The 27,691-nt window shown below is 43.4% G+C and overlaps 1 protein-coding gene across 5 annotated transcripts in view; it reads left to right on the forward strand.

The window, feature by feature from the left end:
- Positions 1 to 27,691, forward strand: part of Hr3 (Hormone receptor 3) — an 83,928-nt gene that overhangs the window by 8,907 nt on the left and 47,330 nt on the right. For 2 of the 5 annotated variants that reach the window (XM_070658160.1, XM_070658161.1), the window contains exon 1: positions 5,970 to 8,424. The exons of 1 other annotated variant lie outside the window; for it this stretch is intronic. In XM_070658160.1, the coding sequence (XP_070514261.1) occupies positions 8,241 to 8,424 (184 nt within the window). In that variant the 5' untranslated portion in view covers positions 5,970 to 8,240. Of the gene's footprint in view, positions 1 to 5,969; positions 8,425 to 20,318; positions 21,331 to 26,078; positions 26,870 to 27,691 lie in introns of those variants that run through there. 2 more of the 5 variants (XM_070658162.1, XM_070658164.1) reach the window with 2 other exon arrangements.

Raw genomic sequence — 27,691 nt, forward strand, 5'->3', positions numbered from 1 at the left:
TTCGTTCCTAAAAAAAAAAAAAAAAAAAGCACCTCTAGCGGACAGAGAACGGTCCGGAAGGAAAGCCGTGGGCGTTCAGTAATTAACCCTTTGTCTTCGATATACCTGCAGGGTGATACTCAACTTCCTATCGTTGTTTGCACGCGCCTATTACGGCGCGGCGGTACATCAATCACGGCGATACGCGGCCTGCACGTGATGCCTTGTCGCGTGATTGAACCGCGTGGGGTCGACAAAAATTCCGGACGGTATCTAACCCTGGGGGGGTGGCGAGAGGGGAGAGGGAGGCAAAACAAAGAGAAGGATTGTGCGACGGCTCGTAAGACACAAAGAATAAGCGGAATGAACGGCGAAAACTTTAGGCAAGTCCGCGCGCGCGGCAAAGTCACCGGCCGTGGCTCACCTCCACGAGTGCTCACCTCCACGAACCTCGTCTGGAGGACGTTGACCCTTCTCGCCACCACGTGGCGAGAGAGCGATGTCTCTCCTTCGCGTCGAAGCACCTTACCTGCCTGATTTGAAGCAACCACCCGGCCGTGAACCTTCCTAGGGCCATCCGTTTATCTTCTCTCTCTTCCCCCCCCCCTCCTCCCCCTTTCTCGTTCTCTTCCTGGCTCCTCTAGAGCCGACGTTCTTTGTCACTCTTCAGAAATCTCCTTGGCATACCGGCGTATCGCGTATACACGTCTATTTATCTTTGCGTAGGCGTTTTATTCCCCCCGTTGCCGAGAATGAATCGGCGATGACGCAATAAAATTAATTGTAATTTTAAATCAGAAGCTTGTGAAAACGTTAGCCAGCTAAAGACCACCTGGAGATAGTAATTCGCTTATACAGATGAACTCTCCGATCAGAAACTGCTGATTAGCATATTAAATTAATCGTATTTATTATCTGGTCGGGACTATCAAAGCTCGCGCATTTGATTGCATTATACGTATGACTAAATATCCGCTAAATATTTTAATGTACTTTAATTGCAGAAGATTTATATGCTGAAAATTAATTAATGCGGGAGTCGATAATAAAATCTCACGTTATATCACGACAATAATAATAAAATAAAAAGTATATCACATCTATTTAAATTATACAATTCGCAAAAAAAAAAAGAAAAATATTTAAAATTTACAATTATTTCACACCGAGATATTAAAATGTCAATATAAATTAATATCGTATCTAAATTAAATCAACGCATAAAAATAATTTCCGAATAAAGAAAGATACTCGATAAATATGATGATTCATTTCGTGAGTGATTTGAATTATTCTAGGTGCAATTCGCTGACTTAGTGTTAACAAAAATTGCGGGCACCAGACGACAGAAATCATTTCTTGATGACGAGGCGAGTAAATCGCGCACATTTTTTTTTTTTTTTTTTTTTTTTTATAGCACGAGTGATGTCAGCGATCCGCGATTAAAAAAGTATTCACGTCGTCATTAGTACGTCGTCGCAACGCGATTGCATCTGCATTTTTTTTACTTCCGCGACGTCGTACGACGTTGTTTCCGAGCAGCGCATTCCGTTTAGTACGTGTCAGCGACACGGAGATACGCGGCGGCGTTCGCGCCAGAGAATATCGAGATGGAGACGAATGACCGGAACCCACGCGTATTCCCTTATCGGGCGAAGATCTTCCGCGGCCTCCCTCACTTCCGCCTCTATATACGCTCTATGTCGAAATGATAAAAATAGAATCCGCGGGATGATTCCGTGAAACCGACGACATGCGCGTGGAAGCGTAGAATTTATAGGCCTTACGGTCTCTAAAGAAAATCTGGGGAACAAAGATTTATCGCTATCCAATATTGACAGTATAGGAAAGGCAAGAAAAGTAAAGCCAAAATTTAAAGACCTCGGCGTATTCATCCATATAGACACGCGTATTAAAATTACAAAAAATTTTTTACTCAATGGATTCAAAGATATTTGAATCAATAATTTGGAACAAGTCGAAAAAGTTAAATGAAGTAAACGGAAAAAAAAAAAAAAAAAACATACAAAGACACGTTTCTTTTCCATTAAATCTTCTTAAAATTTTGCCGGTTCTGCGAGCAGCAGCTTGGAACCTTTCGAAGCTTCACGTCCAGCTCTCCCCCTTATTGATAAACGCGTGGTTTCTTATACCCCGTTGCGTGCGCGAAATGCGCACGGTTTGCGCTTCCGCCCCGTAATCTGCCGAATTCGTATGCCGGTTCTGTTTTCCTGCGCTTCCTGCGCGCCCGGGAGAGTGCAGGGTCGACGATCCTCCGGAGGATGATTATTAAGCGCGGTCGCGTTGCGTGGACCTTCGGTAAACGGCCGCGGTTCGTGCAGCAAAGTGCACTGACCGCAGATAGAAACACGTGAACGCGGCCCGCCGTCGGACAGAAGGTGTGGGAAGGAGAGGGTCCGGTCTTTCAAGAGGGGGTGCCCGGGCCGGAGGGAGCTGGAAGGGCCTGGTGATTTTAAACCGGAGGCCTCTTCTTCGCGCCGCGCCGCGCCGGTGCTCTGCTCGCCGCATCGACAGGGAGCGATTTTGCGAAATGCTTAACGAAGCACCGCGCTCGCTTGTCCGTTGACTCTGCCGTCGGTTGATTTTGTACATACATAAAAGATAGTAATGAGTAAGGACAAACGATACGCCTTAAACGATAACGGGATGTCGATTCGAACGGTAAAAGACGTTCTTTGGCTATTTATAGATGAACGACACCTGACTAATATTGCTTTAAGATTACGATAAACGTCTGAAAATAATTTGGAAAACGATGTTACGTTTGATGAAAAATAATTAATACAGAGGCGAGATTTTCTAGTTGAAAACTATGTCTCGAATCAAAAGGAAATGACCGCACGCTTTCGATGCGTATTAACTAATGTCAATTTTAATAATCGGTTCGCATTTAGAGAGAAACGTAATGCTTTTTAAAGTAACCATTGAATAATTAGAGTAAAGTCATGAGAATAATTAATTTTTTTTTTATTTATTTCGAATCTTACAATTTCAAGCTTATGTTACTTGTAATTCATGCACGTCTGTTATTATTAAAAATTCGAGAATAAATTAGGGAATAAATTAGAAGAGCCTAATGTAAAAAAAAAAAATTTCGTTATCCGAGCGCAACGTGCTCGATTCGTTGCACGCGATGAGAGCTTATCAGGACGCGCACCAGCTCGCATAAAGCCAAACATCCGCAAATCGGAATCGTACTCACGCACGCACGCGAGCACGCATAAAAAGCTTAACGGAAAACGGTATAAAACTAGCGGGAATTCACGATTCTAACCCAGTCGCCTTAATTCATGCGGAAAGTCAATGTCTGTTTTGGCCCGATTTACTTTTACGAATTCGATCGTGCGACGCGAAACGCTGCATTTCTAAAGTCATGCGCCGAGGTCTTGGTTCGATCTTACCAAATTAACGAGCACAACTTCCGTTTCCCTCGCCAAGTCCGTTCTGACGATCATAATAATTTTATCACACATATCGTTATCATTCGCGTTTATTTAATCCGCCGGCTCACAGCTTAATAATTCGTCAGCCATTAATAGATAATGATTTTAATAATTGAGATTAATTCTAGCAGAGCTAAATCGAGTCTAAATATAACGCATTGTTTCGCGATATCGTGCCTGCCGACAGAAATAGAGATCGTTTACCGACGCGCCAAGAATTTTAATTTGGAGTAGTCAGAGTTTATCTTCGCGCGGGAATCGCGTTACCTCTCTTTTCTCCTTTACCCCTTTCTACGTTGTCCTTTGTACGCCTTTCTAGCCACGCTAGTTCTCTACCGCTGTGACGTAATACCGCAAGGTCTTACGGTATCTCCGGCAAACGGGCCCACATTACGTGAGTATCCGTACACGCGACCCGCATATACGTCGTGAGTACCTGCGTAGAAGAAGATCCGCTAACCGTTGCTCGTCGCGTATCTTTCTTCATAGCTTCGCGGGCTCATTTAAGCCATTCAAGTTCGGAGTACGGTATTGTCGATAAAGAAAAGACAAAGTAAGGAGAAATCGACGGTGACTTTAAAAAAAAAGAAAATGTTTTATTCATGCAAAACTTCGGGTATACAGTAGTTCTCTTGGTTATTAATTATTTTTCAATTTCTATACGTAATTTTTAACAAAATGTAATTATAATTTGACCAATACCGAGAATCTTGTGTCAATTTTTATACTAGGAACACTTTATAATAGACAATTATTTTACATGCATTTATTTGCAACGCAATTTAGTACGTGAAATTCATAATTCTTTCAATAAGAAAAAAAAAAAAAGAAAATTTACGGCATTTTAAAGATAAGAATCTCGATATGTAATTGCTACAGAAAAAGCGCGTTTATTTCACGCAATATATATTTTTGATGATGTGCACCAGTTCTCCCTGGATCAATGGTCGCGCCGCCGGTGAGTTCATCGGCTGCTGTTGTTCGGTGATCGCGCCAAGCGCGGCCGTCCGACAGGTGAGCGGCGCGGCACACGTACGCTCTTACACACACGTGAGATACAGTTAGAAGTACCGTTCTGAAAATGCAACGGCTCGCGTCTCGTGCCGGGCCCAATGCGAGCCTCCACGGTGCCCAGTAGAGAGGGACCCGTTTCGCGCGCGGCGAAATTCCCCTCCTCCCACCGCCCTTCCCTCGTTCACATCCCGGACACGGTTTCAATGCGAAACAGACACGCTTAAATCGCAGATCCATTCGAGAGGGTGTGCGATAACGGTAGCGCGATTCACCGAGATGCTCGATAAAAGCCGCCGCACAAAAAGATCCTCGAGGAACGGAGAATTGATTGTTGAAATTAAATAGCTAACATTGAAAGGGTCTTACGGGCCGCTCCTCCTCTCTTTATGAATTTACAAGCGAGCGCGGTGGACTCGTCTCTGAAGAGACGCGGGGATTATCATTGTAACAAAATATTTCAATCTTTATGACTCTTATCGAAGACGCGATATTTTGTCCCACTTGGCTCCGTCGATTATTTATTGATAAAAAAACGAAATATTTCATAAGCGAACCGCTATCCTGAGCATTTTCATCGCGCCCGTCATCGAAAGAAAAACTCGAAGTAATGAAAATTTCGTGCTGGGTAAACAATAGACGGCCCAGCGTCGCACGGCTTGTTCTATCATATATCCGATAAGACGAGCTATCCTCCAACGAACTCGGGTTAGTAACGCGATCGAAGGAAGGGTAGCCAAGTCGCACGGGAGTCGCACATGCGCAAGTTGCACCACCCCCGAATCAACCTAAGGCCAGTTTACGCTAGTTCAGCCATCCATTGAAAACCGGCGCGTAATTTAACCAGTTATTTTCTTTTTTTTTTTTTTTACTTTAAGACTTATGAAAATTATTTCATTTTCCACAAAATGAAAATAATCTAAACAAACTCGTAATAATTTTGCGAACATATTTTACTTTAAAAATGCATAAACAAAAAAAAATATAAAGACTGTTAATATTACTTTTTAATTTTAATTCATCATAATCTGCAAGTCCATTACGCGGATATTGCAATAAAACGAATATTAGTAAAATATGTAGGAAAAAAAAATTTTAAACTTTAATATTGCATATAAAATAATAACATGTTACGTAGAAGATATAGCACGACACGCGTAGTTTCCCATTAATTTCCATGAAGGAGTGCGTTATGAGTCGGACGAAACTAAAATATCGCGCCACGTGACATTCAAAATTATCTTTATTACGAACAAACTTTGGTATTCATTTACGTTGCTGTTAAGCCTCCCTGCGTTACTTCATCCCCTATGCTTATCTTCTTTTCTGCCTATACATCATAACTTAAATAATGATCTCAGCGTGAGGAAAGCCCTTCCACCTCGTCATAAATATTGCGCAGGGTTTGAAACCCCTCGTTAGCTAGCGTAACCCGGGCGGGGTGGCGGTGGCGAGGGTTCCGGCGGCGCAACGGGGTTGCTCGGGGGCGAGTCAAGTTCCCGGGTGACATCTGGTGGTGGTCGGTGCAAGCAGGAGCCACTCGTGCCCCGTAAAGTGCATAGCGCCGAAACGAAAGGAAGGCAGGAAGAAGGGAAGGTTGAGCCCGGGACCGAGGGACCTGACTAGTTTTCTCTTCGACGAATCTAACCCGGGAGTGTGCAAGGGATAATCATCGCGCGCGGGATTCGGTCGCATTGTCAACGAGAAAGCAACGTGCCTTCCTTCGCGACGAGCTGCGAGTCCTCTGCTTCCATCATCGGTGATCACGACGGGGTGAGCGCGATATAAAACCACGAGGCGCGCTCGAACGACCCGCGAGCCTGGTCGCGCGATCCCGAAGGTGTCCACGGGAATACTCAAGTGCATCGGCTCGCTCCTGCCGACCTCAACTTCGACCTAAACGTTTCGACGTCGGGCGCGATAAAACGCAGCACGGAAAAAAAAACTCAACGGAAGACGGTCCCTGTTGATCAATGGAGATAAAGCATTTTCGAGGAGGTCTACAGTCGTAGGTGCCGTCGATGGTACTTGGACGCAGCGCACGAGGGAATCTGAGTGATTCGCGGTGTCCACGGCAGTGTGGTGATCGATTTAGAATGTCAGTGATCGACGGAACTGACGAAGGGAAAGTATCGCGACACGGATAGCCATTAACGACCGATGGCAGCGTTTCGCCGCGAGTGTTAAAATATCTTATCGCGTGCGAGGCTAGCGGTCGCGGTGGCGAGATATCGACCGCAGCCGTCGAATTAATCGTCGAAGGTCGCGAGCACCGCCTCACTCCGTTGTCCTTCGCTCAATCCGACGATCCGACAACCCCCTTCAGTCGACGATCATGAACGAGCATAGATTTACGAGCTGCATCTACCGACTCACGGATCACACGAAATCGCGAGCCCCTTCGTTGAATCTCTCCGATTTCTTCGAGCGCATCTCCCTCGGTTCATTCTTACCCTCGTAGATTAAAACGATTCCGGCAACTTCGAAGGAAACTCGTATCTATCATAGCTCGCAAAATAGCCCAGCAATAAAGAGCTTGCGAATGAAAGTGAAGTGTAAAACTGCCCTCGTGCGTGCATCCTCTTTAAGTATGCCTACCGTGGCTCACAAGATAGAGCAGTCGATGCCCCATGTGCTGTACTTCGACAACGCGACTTCGCAAAAAGCGTAATCGTTAATATTGATCGCAACCGTTCACATCGACGAAGTAAAATATTTCAACGCGAATACAGAGTAATTATATTTATGAACAATCGATCGCAGCCGATAGCTCAAAATAATCTTCAGGCACCTTGCGCGTTTCGGTGATAGCGGTTGCACTTCCTTATCTACACGGTCGGGCAGATCGAACTCGCGGGTCTAAGGACTTCGACCGCTACGCTCCCTTGCTGTTTCGAGGCTGCGCGCTTGGAAACGCGTGGTTGAATCGAAGCGACCCTTTCCGAACGAGACCCACTGACCTATCGACTCGTCGGACTGCCACTCGAGGCCGTTCCAACTGTTCCTCTTCTCCACTTTCTGCCCTAATGTTTGTTGTTGTTCCTTTAAGTTTTTTTAATTCAACCACCAACTCGGACCCTCATACTTTTTTTTTACTCGTCAAAAAATCACTTTGTTAACGCAAATGGCGCCTCTTCTGTTAACACCTCAAATTAAAGGCATCGAAATTTTTTAGTCGATACTAAATATCATTTTAATTGCTTCTTTAATTCCTCGTTGTTGAAACGTTCTTTCCGATCGATTGGAGATCCCTCGAAAATAAACCGAAGCGAAACGTTAAACGTACGGCGAAAAATCGGCCCGAAGCGGATGCATCGAGCTCAAGATTCCCTTCTTAAGGTTCGCTCAAGATTCACCTAAACAAACGTAACGAAATAAATCAATATTATCGATATAAAGTCACCGATCGAGCACGAGAAGCGATAAGAGATTAAAAAAGAATACGTTGCACGCTGCGCGAAGGAAACGGCTTTAAAGAGGTCTTCTCTTTAAGCGCTGAAAGACAATGACTTCGACGGGGAGATGCAAATAAATCCTGCAATAATCTGCACATGAGTGTTTACACACAGGCGGGAGTATAATGGGATAGAAGCTCGTAGCGAGTACCCGAGTAGTCTCGAAAGTGACTATCTAAGCCCGGCTCTCCGATTCCATTCATCTCCGTTCTCGTCGCTGGCCTCAACGCAACGCAACAACAACGACGCTGTCCTCGACAGTTACCATACGTAGAAATGCCATAGCTCGTATTAAGATATTCTTACCGAAAGCAAACATCCGCGCGAAAAAATGGCCGAGAGCGCACCGAGTCCAGGCAACGTGCATGCGAACAGTCCGCAGCAGCCGCAGCAGCAGCAGCAACAACAGGCGCAACCACCGCAACAGCAACAGCAGCAGCCGCAGCAGCAGCAAGCGCAACAGCCTCCAGATATAAGCAGCTCACAGCTAACATCTCCGCCAATTACGGGAACAGGTATGGCGATAAATAAAAAAGTAGTTTGAGACGTTCTTTCATTCTTGGTGTTAGCGTTTTGTTGTAATTATTATTGGTATTATTATATTTTAATGACTACGTTGGAGAAATTAAAAAAGAATAAATATTAAATCGTTTTAAAAAAAAAGTAACATAAAATATTAAGACAAATTAAATTAAGACAGATTAAAAAAGAAAAAATATTAAATCGTTTTTAAAAAAAGTAACATAAAATATTAAGACAAATTAAATTGATTATTTAATTAAGACAAATTAAATTAGGACAGATTGAAAAAGAAAAAATATTAAATCGTTTTAAAAAGAAGTAACATAAAATATTAAGAGTAACAACAACGTTGTTTAAACGCATCGATCGAAAAGTGGAGTTTAAAGAGACTAATTGCTAAAAGAATGCGTGAATTTTTAACTATTTTATTTATATTATTTTATTGACGCTTTTTTTTTTTCAATTTGCAATGTTAAATTGCGAATTGATGAACCTGCTGCTATCAAAGCTAACTTTGTCACCTTAAAAAGTGGGCCAATATAAAATTCTTTTTTTCCACGCGCACCCCAAACTTCGGCGAACGCGCTACGAAATAACGAAACGCCTCGGGTTTCTCTCGCGATATACTGCGCTTTTTAATTTCTCGCATCGAGACCGTTTTGTGCCTCGACCTATCTTCTGGTACCGTCCGCGGGTCCGCGTGAAGGAACGGATCCGTGATTCTGCTCGCGTAATCGTGTAATCGCGTTGGCGTAACGCGTTGGGCCATTACTCCGAGCACGCGAATCGTACGGCGAGACGGAGCGGCTCGCGATGCGCCGGTACTCGTTCGGATGACGGGGGAACTGCGTGTCGGGCTACGGCGGCGGCGGCGATGACGACGGCAACGGAGAAAGGAGCAACGTGCAACGTTCGAGAAGGAGAGAACGCGAGTCGCGTTAGCGGATCTGTCGGTCGAGTAACGGAACGCCGGCGAGTACCGCTAGCACCGGCTCTGACGTGGTTACCGGACACCGTTACTTCGCCGCTGCACGAGTAGCCCCCACGTGCCTCTCTCGTCCTCGTCGCGCTCATTGGAGTGCCCTCGCGGGCGAAGGGGGAGGCTTTTGGACACGGATATACCGAAAGTTAGGTGGCCCGATGGGAAAATTTAACGTGGTTACGCAAGAAAGCGTCGAGATTCTTAAGCTTCAACGTATTCGTCGGGTTTATCTTTATATGTATACCGTTCACGGAACCGTTGCGACGAAGGAGCAACGCTAAGTTTTTCCTCATTTAAATACGTATTTATTCCTCGTTATACTTGACTGTACCTTCGCTAGACTTCAGTATATTACGTCTTCACTTCGGTAATTAAAAGTTAAGCGAATGAAGTTTTATTATCGTCCCCTCAAAAGTAACGCCGACAAGAAAAGCTATTAGAGCGATATTCAATAATTTTATATTAGACACGAATTATCGATTCTCACCCGTACATTTTAGAATGTTATTAATAGAATAGCGTATCCGGTATTCATTTTTTATTACTCGTGATCACAAAGATAGTTATTACAAATAATACTTTTTTAATATTTTTATTATATAATTAAATGTAGATATTTTAATAAATAATTACAATTACATTCAAAATCTTTTAAAAAATAAAAAAGAACATTCTGCAGGAAACATTTTTTCGAATATGTCACGCGTAAATATGATTAACACGCGTGCAAAAACTCCGTTTATTGGGTATGTAAAAATGATCAACACCTCCCTGACAAAGCGTACGTTCGACAGTTAAATTTACAGCCTTTACCGCTACGTTTTATGCGCGGGCCTGGATATCGCTTAGGGCGACTGTCAGTGGGATGTTAATGTAAATAATCGCGGGGTGTTGTAAGAGTTAATATTAAAATATAACGGATAACGAGTCGTAGTACAGCGTTAACGTCAATATCGCCAGCCCGCCAATCTTATATGACGCATTAGTACGTCAATAGACGGCAACGCATTGATTTTGTATGACGTAGCTGTATGCCAGTGTGGCCGCCAGACACGTAGTAGATTTTACACGACATAGGAATACTTCTACCAACGCTACTTAGCGGTAGCTAAACTTTGTGGTTTTTTTTCTTTTTTTTTCTTTTTTTTTCTCCTACGTCTAGATTATAGCCGGCGTTACGACATAGACGGAAATGAGTGGTCGGTTAAATTACAGTTAATGTGGCGTTGGTGAATCCGGCCAATAATAACATGTCAATAATCGAGAAGTCTTTGACTGTAATTATTGCCCGTCTGGCAATTACCCGGAGACGATCAAGACGCAAAGAAAATCACCGTCCGTTTAATCAGCGCCGTCAAACGCGAGTGAGCTCGCCGTTCGGTTTAACAGGCGTATTAATCCCGATTCGCGGCGAATCGGGGGAAGATCACGTCGGCGATCGCTTTTTTTAAAACGGCATTCGAGACGAGAGAGCTCGCCGCGTCCAAGAGCCCCACGGTTTCAGCTCTCCGACGGCGGTTGTGGCGGCAAGGGCGTGAATACCGGTTATCCGCTAGGTAATTTTTCCGAGTAGTCGCGACGATTACAACAGCGTGGTTCGCGCTACCGTTCTCGCGCGTTAAAAGCGCCGTTTTGATCGCGCGAGCGCACACCGCGTAAAATTACCACGTAACGGAAAAGGCGAGCTACGAGAAAACGTGATCGCGTGCGCGAGCGCGTCCCGCAGGTCTAGGGGTTAGGAGGTCGGGCTCCTTGTCGTTTTACCGTTCGTGTCCGGGAGAACTACCCAGCGCATTCCCCGACGGAGTTTGCCATTATGCGTTATTATTATTGTTGGCCTCAACTGCGCCGCATCGACCGGCTCCGTTAACGCGACTGATTGCGAGAATGACGCGATTTCAGCCTGCCAGTGGCACGATAGGTTTCCATCATTTTCACCAGTTCCGATTCTTGTCGCTATGAGATATATATTTTTTTTTGCTTTATAATTATAATTTTTTTATATTTTTTTCCATTTCTGTCGCGAATTTTATTTTATGAACGTATCGCCTTTTTTATAATAAAATTAAAATGTGTAGTGAAGCGTATTTTGTTACTAGAAAATATATAACAATTTAATTACGATACGAATTTATAAAAAGTTAATACAGGTTTAAGCAGTTTCTAAATCTATATGGTGATAAAGGGGATCGCTACGTATTTTTCATGAGAAAATACATTTTCAGATTTGGATCAGTTTTAAAAATACAGACACAGGAATATAAATGTGTTAAGGTATACACTTGGCGAACGAACACAGCGAACATTGGTCGGTGATGTGTGTTGTCGATTATTTTTGTAGCGATCTATTTATTTGAGAATGTCCGCGTTCGCTGTTTGTTCGCTACACGTATAAACACCTTTAAATATCATTAGTCTAAAATAACTTATACTTCATCAAATAATTTATATTTAAATAGCAATCAGGGAAAGAGAAAAAAAACCTCTGATTTCACTTATATTTTCAATTTCTTCAATTTTAAATTTCGGCAAATTATTTCTGTGTAATAAATTAGGTTCACTTTCGATCGTACTTAAATTATTTGCAGTAAAGTTTTAATGTGAAAAATCCCTTTTTTGTAATACTAAAAAAAACGATGCAAAAGATTAATCAATCGCGTGTTAATTCTGCACGTCGGCCTGTCGCGAGATACGTCTTTAACGAGCTTACTCAGAACCTTACGCGGCATGATATCTCCGACACCGAAGCCCCGCATTGCGCAAAACGCACGCGACCATGGCATGTCCGAACTTCGTGTAGAAACTAATGTTAGGGTCATTTTTAGACGTGCCATGAAAAATGTATTTTTTTTAAATATTATACAAAACTTTATACGTTTATTATTAAAACAATTTATTACAGGAAACATAAGTGAACACGAATCCTTTTTCAATTACCGCTGAAAGGAATTTTTAAATTGTTTCATCCTCGAGTATCTTGAAAAAAATCGTTCTCGCCGATGACGGAGCGTGCTCGCGAATATATCGCAAGTGCGTGGCTCTTTCAACCCCCCGGTGGGTCTAAGTCACAGCCTGCACGTCCTTTTTCTTTCCCCTGCAACGTTCGACGGCTATCCCCGTTCACGCGTACGCGCGCGTTACGTGGCGCGCGCGGCAGCAGTAGGCCAAGGGTTCAATGACCTGCAGCCTTGCAAGGCCGGTCGTCTTGGTTCCGCGCTTAGCTTTGCTGACTCGGCTCCGACAAGCAGCGCTCGGACGGACCAATCGCGCACCCGATCACTTCGCCAACAGTATCAGACGTTGCGAATTTATCACTGAGCCTCGTCCTTACCGACGCGATAGCCACGAGGGAGCTGCGCGCACTATTCGTTGCGGGAAATGGTCATTGGAATAGGACTTCGCGTAATGAAAATGAGATAATAAATATTTTACATTATTATATTCACGATAATGATAACAAATAAAAAATGTATGCAACGCAATACAATTTTGTACGATGATTATAAATCATACGCTGATACTTAATCTTCTAATTTACGTTGTAACAAATTTCACAAGATTCTAAAATAATTTAAAATAAAATTTAAGTACAAGAGTAAGTCAATAATTATTCAAAAAAAATATTTTTTTTAATTACTAATAAAAAAATAATATTCTCTAAAAAATTCCATGTAAAATACAAAATTTTAAAGAATAAACGCTTTTAAAAAATAAAAGCCGCGTACTGCGCGTGAATCAACGGCGAGACAATCGAGCAGAGAAACGAAAGAGGAAATGTAAAACGCGATTGCGTTTACTCGCGCGGACGAACATGGACCTAGGCGGAGGTAAGCGAAACGCAAGCGCTCGGACGAACACGTTCTCGCTCACCGATTCGCGCGGCAGCCGTTCTACTCGCGCGAGTGCGTCGAGTCGGAACGACGCACCGCCGGTTGCGAGACGGAACTTCCGATTGCGACAGCTCCTCGCCGACAACGATCGCTTCTCGCGCGCGATCCTCGCCTAGCGGTTTCGCTTCGGAAAATCGGGAGGCGGCTGACGACGCTGTTCTTTAAAATCAAACAAAATTAACTTCAATAGTCGTTGTTAAATCGAGACAAAAATAACAGGAGAGCGCATTATTATGCGGCTCGGATGGGGTTAAGCAATGTGTTACGGTAGAAAAGATACGTGTCCAAGGCATAATATATTATATGTATATATACATATATATATATATATATAAATATATACGTGACACATACAATGCTGGAGCACACCCGCCGGCTAAGCCGGCGGCGTTTGAAAATAGATCGGGGAACGATAAAGTGCAGCGATGTCAGTGAGCTATCGAGGGTTTGCGCAATAATCGCAGATAGATTTATGCTGGATGGGATCGTTGTGAAAATGTTTAATTCGCGGATCGCGAGGGTGAAGTACGTCTAGGCTGAACTATCGGGCAATAGGTAGCGCGATCACAGAGTGTCGCCGTTAATCTAGTCTATTTTCTTCCCTTTCATGTTTTTTTTTTTTGCTTTCTTTCTTTTTTTTTTGTGCACGCAAGTTACACAACTAATGAGAGAGCGAGAGGAGTTCGGCTGACAAAATTGGACCCGAGAGCAGGTTACGGTCGGACCTGGACCCCGGCTCGGGTCCAGAAACAATTTTGGTGCCGCGGGCGGGGAAAGCGAGTCTCTAGCCTGACAGACGTTTCTCTCCCTTTGCGCGCGCTCTCGCGCCTTCTTCGACAGCCGGATTCGCGCTACCGAGATAGCCACCAGCTAAGCTCCCGGTGTGCCATCGACACCGTAATAAAGGGTGATTGAAATGTCGCGCAACTCGTAGCCGGAATATTTATCGCTGCTTGCACAGCGGAATACCGTTTATTAGAATCAACATTTATCGATAGTCGTTTCGTGCCAGGTAAATTGAACTGCCGAGAGCGTGCGGGTTGTAAATCAGTTGAGCCACCGTTTCTGAGAATCTGTTCTTCCTAGGTGCAAATTCGCGAGATAATCCGTCACGGTAAGAAAAGGCTTCTTTTCCCACAGATTTATTAGATCCTATATATCGCATGCATTTCGTCGTACGTAACACATACCTCGCTCCGAACTTTCCGATATCAGATTTATGACTTCGAAGTGCATCGATCTCGTTATACATTTTACTCATTCCGGTCGCGTTGGATAAGTTTCATATGAATAATTAATTTTGCAAAATTATCTTATTATATTATATGAAACGAGAACATTGGATTATCGCTATTTACGACTGCGACGCGGACCCCGTGTGACTTTCCACTTTTAAATCGTTAAGTTAAATCATTTCTTTGAAATTTCACCTTACAACTCGTGGCGCAGTTACAACGCTGCGGGACCCGCCGAAAGAGGACAACGAACCCAAAATGAGAAAGCAAACCGCCCGTGCAAGCGCGCACGCCGATTTCGGCGGCAACACGTTCACCAACTACGAGCTCGGTTAGACTCTCCTGCCGAAGAAAACGGCTTGGAGACTTTCGACCTTGGAATATCGTGCGCGCGAGTTCGATCTGACGGGCTTTTTCAACGGGCATGGTTACTGCGCTCCAATAATTCGCGAGCGAACACGGAAAATAATTCTCGTAAACGCGGTCCGCGAAACGAGTTTCTGTATTTCCTACGTTTAAACTGCATGCGGTCGCTCTGCCGGCGATTCTATATGTCCGGCGGTAGCGAAAGCTCGGCGAAAATGGAAACTGAATATTTGCAAATAAATGCAGAAAAATGTTACTTTAATCATTTTGAAACGCGGCTTCTGTAATAATTTTATTAGAGAGCCACGATTCCTTGACTGTTGAAATCTTTTACGTTCATTAGACGAGTCCTGAAAACGTGAAATAAATTAATCTCGCCAGTTTTCCACTGTAATAATCATCAAAATTTATCTCCACGGTGACATTTTCGTGTTATGAAACTTAGTTTTCTATATTTGTTACTTTTCGCCGATATATATTTTGTGACCGCCCGATAATTAATCCTCACCGTGAGCTTTACTTTGAAATCAAAATCTCAATTTGTCATACGTAAATAAACCCGCTTGGTTTCGCTAATGCAAATGACGACAGAAGTTATAAACGTTATCAGAAAACGACTCGGTCCCAGAGTGGAAAGTTTCCTTCGTCTCTATTCCGGCAGCATCGCGTCGCAAATTTGCGGTACTTTCACGGCGCAATTGCGCCATCGCGGCGCGACGATTCCGCGGCTGGTTTTCGGCGGCTGGTTCGCGACGACGAGAATGACAATGGCGTCGCAAAAGTTCGCGCACGACGACGACGACGACGACGACGAGGACGTCGCGTTGGTTTCTTGGCGAGTGAAGCGGCTCTAACGGTACATCCCTGTGCGCTTTCAGCGTGGTCTACCAACCTACTGTGCCTACCTACCTCCTCTATCTACCTACCTACTTACCTACCTACATACCTATACAGACATCCTTCGCTCTTGCGGAGAGCCTAGGCCCGCATCGATCGCACGTATATGTATAACGCGTACATGCCTATCGATCGCGTTGCCCCGACTCGCCTCGTCGCCTCGCCTTCTTCCCTCTCGCGCGAGGAAAAGACGAAACGAGAGGAGAGGAAAAAAAAAAAAAAAAAAAATGAGGAAAACCCTTCGACTACCCTGTTTCTCTTCACCTCGATCGCAATGAGGAATCCCCACCGCCCCCACGTTACGTTGCATTATGTTTACACGGGTATCGCTACATTGGTAACGACACTGGTATACCACTGCTCCAAGTAAGACGTACATAAGCCACATCGCGATATCTAGGTTGGTCACGATGGCGAGTGCAAGTTGCTATTGATACGGCAGAGCCGACGGTTTGCTCTCGCTTTATCCGTTCTCGCGCTTCGCCGAGTCAATTTCTTTCTTTTTTCATTTTTTTTTGAATATTTTTTTTTGGAAAAGTTACGTGCGACCAAACATTTTTATTTAAAACGCAGAGCCCCGTGTTTTACGTTAATTGTGCATTTGATTGAGCAGAAATAGGAAACGTTTAATTCCGAGCTTTAGGTGAAATGCGCGTTGCGCAACGATTAATTATCCCTTTCTGGAAATTTAATAAGTATCTCGTCTCATATCTTCTTGGCTTTAACCGCATCAATTGAAGGGGCAAGCAGTTGACGGAGGTACGACATATTCTTATAAAGATTGATCTGCCTCTATAAATAAGCGATTATTCTTTTTCACGTATTTATTTATGTCGTGCGGGACGTATAATTTAATATTAATCCGAACCATGCAGCTTCAAAAGGTGCCGGTAATAAACTTTAAGAAATTACATTCTTCACGTCCCTTTGATTACAAATTGCAGCCATTTAATTAAATCAACTCGCACAATCGGCAATAATTATTAATTGTTAATTAATTATTACCCGAATAATTACGTTGCATAATAATAGTAATAATAATTAACGCTCTGGCTCACAAGTTATTAAACTAATATTTCAAAGAAGAATTAATGCAGGCAGAATTGGTACAATAGACGCTGGAAAGAGATACGTAATAACAGGATTTCTCACGTGATTTGTGAAACGCTGATAAAATTCTCAATTCGGGCTCCGACTCGAAACCGCAACGTCCTCGACCGTTCGATTCATCACTTGGGTCATTGACAGTGGATGCGCGTAAATAACTGTAATTTGTCGTTTCCATCACAGACGAGATAACCGGTAGACGATTGCGTCACAAGTCTTTTACCAAACCCGCACTGTACCCATGTGGTCGGCAGAATTGTTGAGGATTCGCAATAACAGTAATACCGCCGTCCGCATAACAGTACGTTGTTGCAATTATATTATTCTCCCTCGGTTGATCTACCCGTTCGCCACATTCAAAAAGTTTTTTTTTTTGTAATAATAATCACCCAGGTTTCGGAAAAAAATTTGCGAGAAAATAGGAAAATGCTTTTTAATCGTCGACACGATCATGAGTTTTTAATTCTCTAACGCGCTCCATTGAAGTCACACGTCATATTTTGTTAATTAAAAAATAATATTTTATATATTTCTATATATCATACTAAATGTATGAATACAGAAATAAACAGCCGCTAAAATATTTTGCCAAATATTCGCGAGAGGTCGAATAATTTCCATAGTTACATTATTAATCTAATTTTCTTTTTTTTTTTCTTTTCGTAATTGTACCCAGAGCTCCGCGAAACTCGTGCATTTACAATTTCATTTTGCGTAACAATATTTCTGAGTATCCCGGAGTGCACGAATATACTTTGTAACCCGAACGATCTGAATTCAAGACGATCGACAGCGCTTCCGTCTCAGAACACAATATCGATTTAAGTTTTTTTTTTTCTTCTCTTTTTTTTGTACACCGAATTTTTAAGAATTCCGGTTCATTTTTTTCACGGCCAAATAATGGAGAACCCTCTTCCCGTTCGGGCCGATCGATCCGATCGCGCGCCGCGTCTTCCCACGTACCTGCGAAGGAGCCGTCATCTGGAATAATGCGCGAAACGACAATGAGCTTGAGTGGGAGGGAGTGAACGACCTAACGGTGCGATATCGAGTGTCGCGGATGCTTTTATATGATCATTGGGAGAAGGTTCTCTACATATTTTTTAGTATTTTTACGCGGAAAAGTACTGATAACAAACAATGTCACGCGGCCAAGTTCGAAACGTCAAGATTTAACTCGATAATCAGTATAATTGAACTATTCGCGAAAATACGAAGACAATTATATCGGAACGTAAAAATAAATACGAAGTTACGTAAAGAACGTGAGATATAGAGAAAATATACCTGAGGAAATTGTTTAAGAGAGAGAAAGGAATGAAAGATAGAACACTCGCTTGATAAGAAAAGATGATAGACGAAGCACTTTAGGTAAAAAGGCCAACAAATTCAAAGTAAAAAACATTGAAATGGCGATCGTAATTTATTTACGACCACAGCAGTTATTACATTTTTTTTAAAGTCATTAGGGCCTACATTATCAATTTATGTCTTGAAAAACGCATCGATGCTCGTTACCTTACATTTCTTCTTTCTTTTAACGTACCTTGGCGTGCGATTTATCGTAGACGTTTGTTGAAAAAAAATTCTTACTTTAGTTTCTTAATTAATCTTTCTAATTATTATGCAACGTTATATTAACTCTATATTTGAATATAAAAAAGTCATTAATACAATCACTATAAACTTAAATTACGAAAGATAATGAAATTATTCTCCGAGCAGTTCTCTTCATTACAATTTATAACTTCAAATAATTTATTTTAATTACATTATTTTATGTTACATTTTAACGTCTTTGTGTAGCTCTTAATAAATATATAAACAGATAATGGAGAGTGTATTTAAGATCGAATCGGAAGAGACGTCGTTCCAAAGAGAATCTGCAGTTAGTCTTAACGGGAAGACTAAAATGTAATCTATACGCAGATTAAAACGATGATACCTTCGAGTTTAAACGTCCGTCGATAGTTTAATCTTCATTCGCGCTAGTCACCGATACCTTCTTGAAATTCTCGTCAGCTTTCCGGTTCCCGATAGCCGAATGTTAATTCGGCTCGCGCTGCTCCAGCTACGGGATCGGGATTCCCGATTAACCTTAACGGTGGTACCCGGATGACGACGACGTCGGGGTCTTTTCGTAAAGCGAGCAACGCTTGCCTCGTTGCGGCGACAATAACGACGGTGACGACGGCATCCCTACTAATCGATCGCTTCTAGGATCGATCGCGGCACGGTGAATGCGTGCGCCATCATCCTGTAACCGGCCTCGCCGTTCGCAGACAGAAAGTAAACGCTTTTAACCCCCTCTTCATTTCCCTCCACCCTCTCTTGTCACATATACGTGTTACATTTATGACAGGGATCGTTATAAAATCATCGCTTATTATATTTATCAGCGCGCAGCGGAGACCCGACGTAATCGGGACGTCGGATTAAAAAAAAAAAAGAAAAAAAAAACACGTTGCATTTTAAATGAAATTTTACTTATGGACTCGGCTAAATTTTCGATTGTGCGACTGCATTACCGTGCTCTAGGCAGGTTGCATAATTAACGTTTTGACAGAAATAATCTTCTTTCAAATCAATTACAGACGTTAAAGTCTTTAGAAGTTCACGTTCTTACTAATACCGTAAATAGCGCACGCGACTATGGATACATTTAAATTATCCTTCCAAAGTGTTTAAAAAGTCGGATAAAGCTGTTTTTCAATCGCGAAATAGCATCGGGATCTATATATTGGTATCCGCATTAGAATCTACAGCTCCCTTAATAACCTTTTTCCGTATGACATCATGTTGCAGTGATGTAATGTAGCATACGCACGCACTGGAGCTCTCTTCGAGCTGAAACGTAGCCTCAAAAGCCTATATTTTTATTACGGAGCGTTCCGCGTCCACCCTTTGTAATCAGGACGGTTAACGTCGAAGGGGATACCATACGATCAGAGCATCGGCCGCGTCCGTGCGGAAGACTCCGGAAAGTGTTCGAAGGGAGCACGGCCCGCGGCTCGACCTACCCCAACGTGATCCTGTTTACAGCGCGACCCTACTGCTACCCTTTACCTCTCGCATCTCTTCAGTCTCGACTTATCTAAAAGCCCTCCGCCTTCCCGCCGCCCCGTTCTCACCCTGCCACCCCATTCTTCTCTTCCGTCGTGAGAGTTTCCTTACTCACAACGCGCGGTTCCCTCCTTACCTCCTCCCTCGCATCTCCTCCGCATTTCTTCCACCCTTCCCCCGCCTCCCACTTTGTGCCCTGCGCACCGAGCCCTCCTCACCATCGCGCTCGCGCTTTCTTCGTCTCTCTTTCTCTTCGTCCGTCTCGCTCCGACCGACGTGCAAACGCGAAAGACCGACAAAGAGGCATTGATAGAGAGAGGAACAAGAGAGGGAACGATAGGGGGCGTACGGTGGGGCTGGCTCTCTCTGGTCTTGCGCGACGCGTACCAGTCAACCCAGAGCTACGGTCGCGCGATAGCCACGGTGCCCGTTTAAAGGGATCCGTTCGTAATCGACAAAGTCGCGATTTCCCTCAAGTGCCTCTCGCGGTATCTCCTACGAGGTCTCCCTGGTCCTCTCCCGCGGCGAGCACACCGCGCACCCGGCCGTACCCGTTTCTCGAAGTGACCCGCGGAGTGAGCCGCGTGCGTTCTCCAACACCCCGGAGTGGCCGGCACTCGCAAAGTGCACCGCACCGTGCGTCGTGCGTGCGGCAATCGCGAAAAAAAGTAATAAGAAAGAGAGAAAGAGAGAGGGGACGAAAAGGAGTGCGGTCTCAAGTGGTCCTCCCGACACTTCGCGTGTCACGGATCGGCTACCGCGCGCGTTCGCGAAGAGACCGATGGCACGCGGCGAGCCGGAGCCCGTCCTCGCGGTTGCTCGGCCCGCGTGCGGCCCTCGAGCGCGGATAGTCGGGATGCGGAGGGGCTGCTCGTGACTGTCCGCGCGAGTGTGCCAGTCGACGTCCCGCGTACAGACCCACGGGCTATCGGAGGAGCGTCGTAGGTGGACGACATCGGCGTCGCGGTCGTCGTCATCGTCGTTTTCGTCCGCACCTCCTACGCACTTACGGACGCGGTCGTGCACGTCGTCGTTATCCGGCGGCGCCGCGACGAGAGGGAAAAAGAGGAGTATCGACGTTTTCTCGGTGCCGGCGCCGGGGTGCCACCCCTTGCGCGCGGAGAAACCGCAGCGGCCGGCCCGCACGGGCCGCACGGCGCGCCAGTGAAAGTGAGTGATGCGAGCGCGTCCGCCGACGTGGAAGTGGGGGTGGAGCGAGTGCGACCACGGGGCGAGCAAGTGTCACCGCGACTTCTTCGGGGCTGTTTTTGTCCCCTTGTGATATCTCGACTCGCGCCCTCGGGGTATGATCGCTGCGGCATTACGAAATTGTTCAATCTGATGAGCGACGACGCAGCGGTGGGTTGCAGGATAACTTAGCTCCCGGCTCGTTTCGTTGCAAATTCACCCGCCCTTCTCAGCGAAGGGTGGTCTTTCGTCACAAAAAAAATCCTTATACGTACATCGTAATTTTGCCAGACAGCGTTCACAGTAGATCACGAAGATCTCCTTATTATTAAACCGAGTTGTTACGTTTTTATTTGTTCCACATTAGATAATCACTTAAGTTCAAACGGGATAGATATTTTAGATTTTAATTTTATAAACGTCACTTTGGCCGTAAAATGAATTTTGCCGCATTTTTATATCTACGTAAATAGTTTCTTTTAAATTAGACCGACAGTATTTTTCAAGAATTTAAGTTTTCCATCTAATATACTTTATTTACTGCTTAATATACAAAATATACGTATTTTCGACACATGTTTGTCGCCGAATATAAGCATGATCGATTCTCATTTAAGCGATTGGAAAATTGTAAATGAACTTTATAATATTCAGCGCTGGATAGTAGGGCAGTCATATTTAGCGCTAAATGCAACGGAAATACCAGTCTAAGATATGATATCGAATTATCTTTTATATAAAAGGTAGAGTTTATTCGCCAGCGTCTAATGACGTAAAAAATTTTAGTTAGCAAATTTTGCCTCGCGCAAAAAAGAAAAAGAAAAGAAAAAATTTATTCGATTAGAATAACTCTTGTTGACGACAAAGTGCAATAGAATACGAACAATGGGTTTTTCATTTTTACATTATTGATCTTCCAGAAACATTTTTCCATATTTTTCTTACACAAGTTCTTACGATTCCGCGACATTTATACCGCGCTTTCTCTCCCTCTCCTCTCCTTATTTCTGTCGCTCTTTCTCGCTCTCTTTCTCGTTCTCTCGCCCACTTCAGCATTTACCTCCCGGTTATGGATATTATTAAATAATACCTACATCGCACGCATGGCGATACAGACGCGCGAGTGTGTGCGCGCGTATGAGTGTGTGTGCGTATGGGCGCGAGCGCACGCTGCACGCAGGCGAATGGAAAAGCGCGGGTTCTCATTCCGGCGATATCACGCACTCGCGAGGCTACGGCCGGAGATTTCTTCCTTTCTCAGCGCGACTGAATACGCGTTAGAGGAGCTGAAAACATTTCAATACGATAACGGATTGTCTCAGATGAAAATCAATACCAGAAATGCACACTGGGTGTCCGGCGTGCGTTTCACGTTACAATTTCGAGGTCTCTCGTTTTATCAGAAATTTGAAATCGCGCTAACTTCCTCGGCCAAAATTTCTCGTCGACTTTTTAGTACCGCGTACGATTTTACTTTTGTTTATTACGTCGAATATTACTTCTGTTGCTAAAAATTATTTAAAAAAAAGAAAAGAAATTAAGAAACGTGTTTAATTTCGAGAGAAATGAAAGGTATTACGGTAATTAAACTTGAATCCGAGTAGTGTACAAAAATCAAGTGGTACTAACCAGGCACGATGGAATAATTTACACGGTGTAATCATAAAATGTATATTAGAAGATAGACCATTCCCGTTGTTATCTGCGACGGTGTCCTCGCGAGGCGGCCGGAAGTACCCACGTGACGCGATGGGACGAAGACGGCGATAGGAAACATGAAATTATGTGTCTAAAAAATGTTGAATATCAAAAATCTTGTTCAACTAGATCAAAGTATAAAATCGCGTGTTCAAAATTAAGCAAACTCTCGCAAGCAAAATTTATATCTCGCTATTGATCCTGGAAGACCGAAACCCGTCACAGAATTTTTTAATTCCGAACGAATTCTTACCCCGGGTGAATTTTTAAAAGCATCGCCGCGATATAGAACTCGGCTTCGCAGCTGCGCGCATGGTACTGCCCTAATAATAAACATTACATATTTTATTCATTAATAATATCGTATTATGCGACACTCAATACGCGTATACGCGCGCGTACATTTACTCGTGATTAAAAACGTATCGTGTATCGTTCGCGAATCACCCGGGGCATGATTTATTTATTATATGGATCAAGTTCGGCGTTTCGCCGACAAAAGTTACTTTTGCTGAATGCATGAAATCCGTCTTTCTCAGATCGACCAGGTAGGAATAAGTGCGAGTCGCGTGCATACGGTCGGGTCACCTGTGCTACTCCTCTCTTTTTTTTTTTCTTTCTCTCTCTCCCTCTGTCTCTCTTTCTTTCTTGTGATAATGGCGATGCCGTAATAACGCCGCCGACACGCTCGTGCCAGAACCGAAGTATATGCTCGGTGTATACGACCTAAATAAGATGCGATGCCCCCCCAGGGCGAAAGTAATTCACACGCGCGAACGGGAGCTCGTGCGCGCACACGCCGTACTTCACCGACTTTTAGGCGCGACTCGCCGCGCAATTCTGATAGCATTTGCACCTTGCTGCACCTGACTTTACCGTTACCGCATGCGGCTTGAATGAGCAAAACGAGCACGTAATAATTTATTCGACTATACTCGTCATATTATACTACAATATCTCTACGCTGCACGTAAAAAAAAAAAATAATAATAATTATTAAACCACTAACGTTAATTATATTTTAACAATCTGATGTGGAGTAAAAGGATATAATGCATTCAGCAAAACATAAAAAGGAATAATCGCGCAATTTAAATTACCGATATAAAATAATAACGTTGTGTATTTTACAACGTTTTTAAATACCGTTATATCATAACAATGTTATTTTTTATTGAAATTTCGCCCACAAAAAGCCCACCTGTCTACGGTCATTTCCCAATTAAGATTAAATTCTCGCTAATTGAAGAAAATTGAAATAAAAATTAATGCAAAGCGGTTTTATTTGAAAACTTAATTGCTGCTGCAAAATGATATAATTGTTTTACAAATAATTCACATATATATGTATGTATATTTGCCTCGTTCTGACGTGTAACGCGAACTTTTTCTCGACCATGGAAGAGATATTAGACGCTATGCTAGAACGAAGAAGAGACAGAGCGCTAGAGCGAGAAGGATAGAGATTGAGAGGGAGCATCGAGTCAGTAGGCTAGTGGGAACGTAAACCGTACGTACGGTACCGCGAGTCCTCTCCCTCTTTTCCTCTATCTCGTACTTTCCGCCTTCCTTTCTCTTCTCTCGCAATTTTCTCCTTCCATTATGGTTCGCTAACATCTACGTATGTGTCTGCGCGTACGTCTGGGTGAAACAGCAATTCCAACATTTTCCAAACAATTGTAAAAGTTTTCGAAATTAGCATAATGTTAACACGTCTTCGGTATATGAACGTTAGTTGGCTATTCCATCAGTTCAAAATTTTATTCCGCTAAAAGCGCCAAAGAAAAGTAATTATTGAATTAAAGTGTTCGTCGACTCTTCGATCAATTGTTGAACAAATTTCTTGCAGCGGCCACTTAAATTTACATCCGTAGAGTCGTGTAAAGTTTCGGTCGTGTTAAAAAGAATTAAAAAATAAAAAAGAAATAAAAATACAGACGCGTAAGTAGAAGTCGCTGAAGAAAGTTGGGGCCGTTTTTCACTTCCCGATCTCGTCGAGCATCTCGGTCGTATTATCGGTATACTTTTTTTGGGACACCCTATACGGGTAGGTGGTCGGTTGTGAAGCAGGCTCGCAAGCTCGGCCGGTGGTCGCCGAGCTTCGCTCGATAGCGATGCGCGGTTCCCCTCGACGCGAGCTCACCACTGCTTGCAACGCGGTTGAGATTAAAGGGGAACCATCGTGGCACATGGAAATGCAGGATCGATGCGCCAGGAGTCGGCCGCTTTTTTACGTTGACCGCAAGATCGATCGTTCAGGATTGATGACACGATGTCAGGCTTTATCCACTTACTGTTTAAATACTGCTTTAACTTTCGACTCCATCCTCGTCGATTTTAAACGATTTTGACGCAAGTTAATTTTCTATTTAAAAGCCGCGATTATTCTTCGCGATACTCATTACAGTTAGATTCTCACAATCTTTAATTCTTATGTACACATATAACGCGTATTTCTATGTTGATTTTGAACAGTTTTTTTTTTCTTTTTTTTCCCTTTTTTTTCAAAAACTATCTGTAAAGTGTAAAGGTTATCAAACGGTTTATAAAACTTTTAATTACAAATTGATTTAATATTACTTTAATTTATTATATTCTTTTTTCTTTGCTATTCAGCGTCATTATATTTTATCTAACACGTGAAATGTTATCAATTTCATTAGTTCATTATTTTAGAAAGTTATTTCGGTCACTTTTTTTTTCTTTTTTTTTAGTTCAGTCACTTCATAACTTTTAAAGAGATTATATAAATCTCTCTTCTTCCTCCTTCCTCCCTCTCTCTTTCGTTCACACCCACACGTATACACATACTAATTTGAAGTTTGCATCATTACTTTTCTGAATTAATTTCCGAATAATACTCGGTAATTTACATTTCATCACAATTTAATCGCACGTCGCGATCGTTTTCTTTTAATTCTTTTTACGAATCCCAGTTTTTCCGCTATCTGGCAAAATTAAAATTTCGCCTACGTAAAGTAAGACGGCACGAAACGATCCGGTGGAAGTTGTGATTGCTAATCGAGCGAGAGCTAATTCTCTTCTATTTTTTATCTTGAAACTGAAAGAAATATTTACAATAAATCTATTTGTTTGTCGAATCACCTTGGCTATGTGCAAAAGATAGATAAAATGAAAATTTTTTTAATATAGAAAAGTAAAATGGCAATCGTAATAAGATAAGCTCTCGCGCGATCGGCGCAACGGCAACTCCCTTTCAGATCGAGAGCGCAAAGGGAAGTTCGACGAAGCCATGTCACGTCGTTGGGTGTTCGCGCGACTTCCGACGACTGCAACGACGGATACGCGGACAACGGCTACGGGAAGTACGGCAACGACCGCGATAACGGCGAACGAAGCGAGCGCAACGACGTTAACGACCACGGCGAGCACTCGACTCGGCGTGCTGCAACTTCGAGATGAGTAAAGTGAACACCGGTACGGCCATTAAGCCAACGACAGCATCGACGACCGCCGCGTCGATCGACGGAGCAAGTGCCGGTACGCGATAAATCGTGTCACGTTGCAACGTCGTTGGGGTGGCGTGGAGGAGACGGAGAAGAAGAAAAGGGAAGGAAGAAGAAGAAAAAGGAAAAAAAATAAAACGGACGAAAACCGGGCGGAAATTGAGGCGGGCCAGCCTCTCGGCCGGTGAACCGACGAGATAAACTAATCGCGAGTGTGCTGTACCGTAGTGCCCACTGGACTTATCGCTCCGCAAGAAAGGGAACAGCGGTGTATCGGACTGAAGGGCGAAACAGATATCTGCGCGGATTAACGCGGTTACGCGACCGCGGATGTTACGCCGGGCCGACGGAGGACGCCCGGTGGTTCAGCAGGGCATCAGCCTGGCAGACGTCAGTTTATACCGTCACCACGGCGTTCAACATGTTCGAGATGTGGAGCGCGGTGAGTTCCAAGCTGGAACACTCCGCGACCTCCTCGGGCTCGCCGTTACCGTTGACCTCGCACGCGCCCCAGACACCCCACACCTCGTCAGGGAGCATAAAAGGTAAAGGGTCCGATCGAAACCTGGGAAATTGGATATGGATTTATATAAAAAAAAAGATCCATCTCTAACGTTGATCGTACAGGATTATTCGTTACCGATTGATTGAAACATCGACGCGAGTTAATTAGGCGCTAAATTGTGTTAATTTTCCTATTCCCTAATAACATTATTAATTCTAATATTATAACGAAGCTACTGTTTCACAGCGATTTCATTCAATTAGCGTATGCAGCCAGAAATTGATTTACATCCGCGGTATCCGGTGATCTAAAATTGTCTCGTTGAGTTTTAAGAGAAACCTCGAAAATCAAGTAAATTAATTTAATTACAAATTGTAAGACGCAACCATACGCGATGCTTAAGAATATATATTAACTCGCACGGTCCCGGATACTCTTGGTAGAACTTAAGATGTTGGATTTGGGGGAAAATAAAAAATAAAAAAAGAAGAAGAAATACAAAAATCGAATATTGGGATATTCGATCTTTAACCCTTTACGCTCATATATCATCTACATGACGAAATAGAACGAGATGTCCGATCGCGATTCGACGTGAATTATAAAATCCCATTAATCACGCGTGCGTCGAACGTTGTAATAAATCTCACGTTACACATCACTGTGGCATATCCATTTGTGCACGAATCGTTCGCTTACGTTTTTAATATCCACTCATACAACGACAGATAATCAATACCAAAAGTTACCTTTCATGAAATAATTAGCATACTAATTTGCGGCATGAGATGTATTCACCTGCTGACGACGATTAAGTCAGTTTCCGATATCTTTTTTTGTTTTCTTTTTTTTTTTTCTATTT

The sequence above is a fragment of the Cardiocondyla obscurior genome, linkage group LG06 (genome assembly GCF_019399895.1).
Source record: "Cardiocondyla obscurior isolate alpha-2009 linkage group LG06, Cobs3.1, whole genome shotgun sequence".
NCBI lineage: Eukaryota > Metazoa > Arthropoda > Insecta > Hymenoptera > Formicidae > Cardiocondyla > Cardiocondyla obscurior.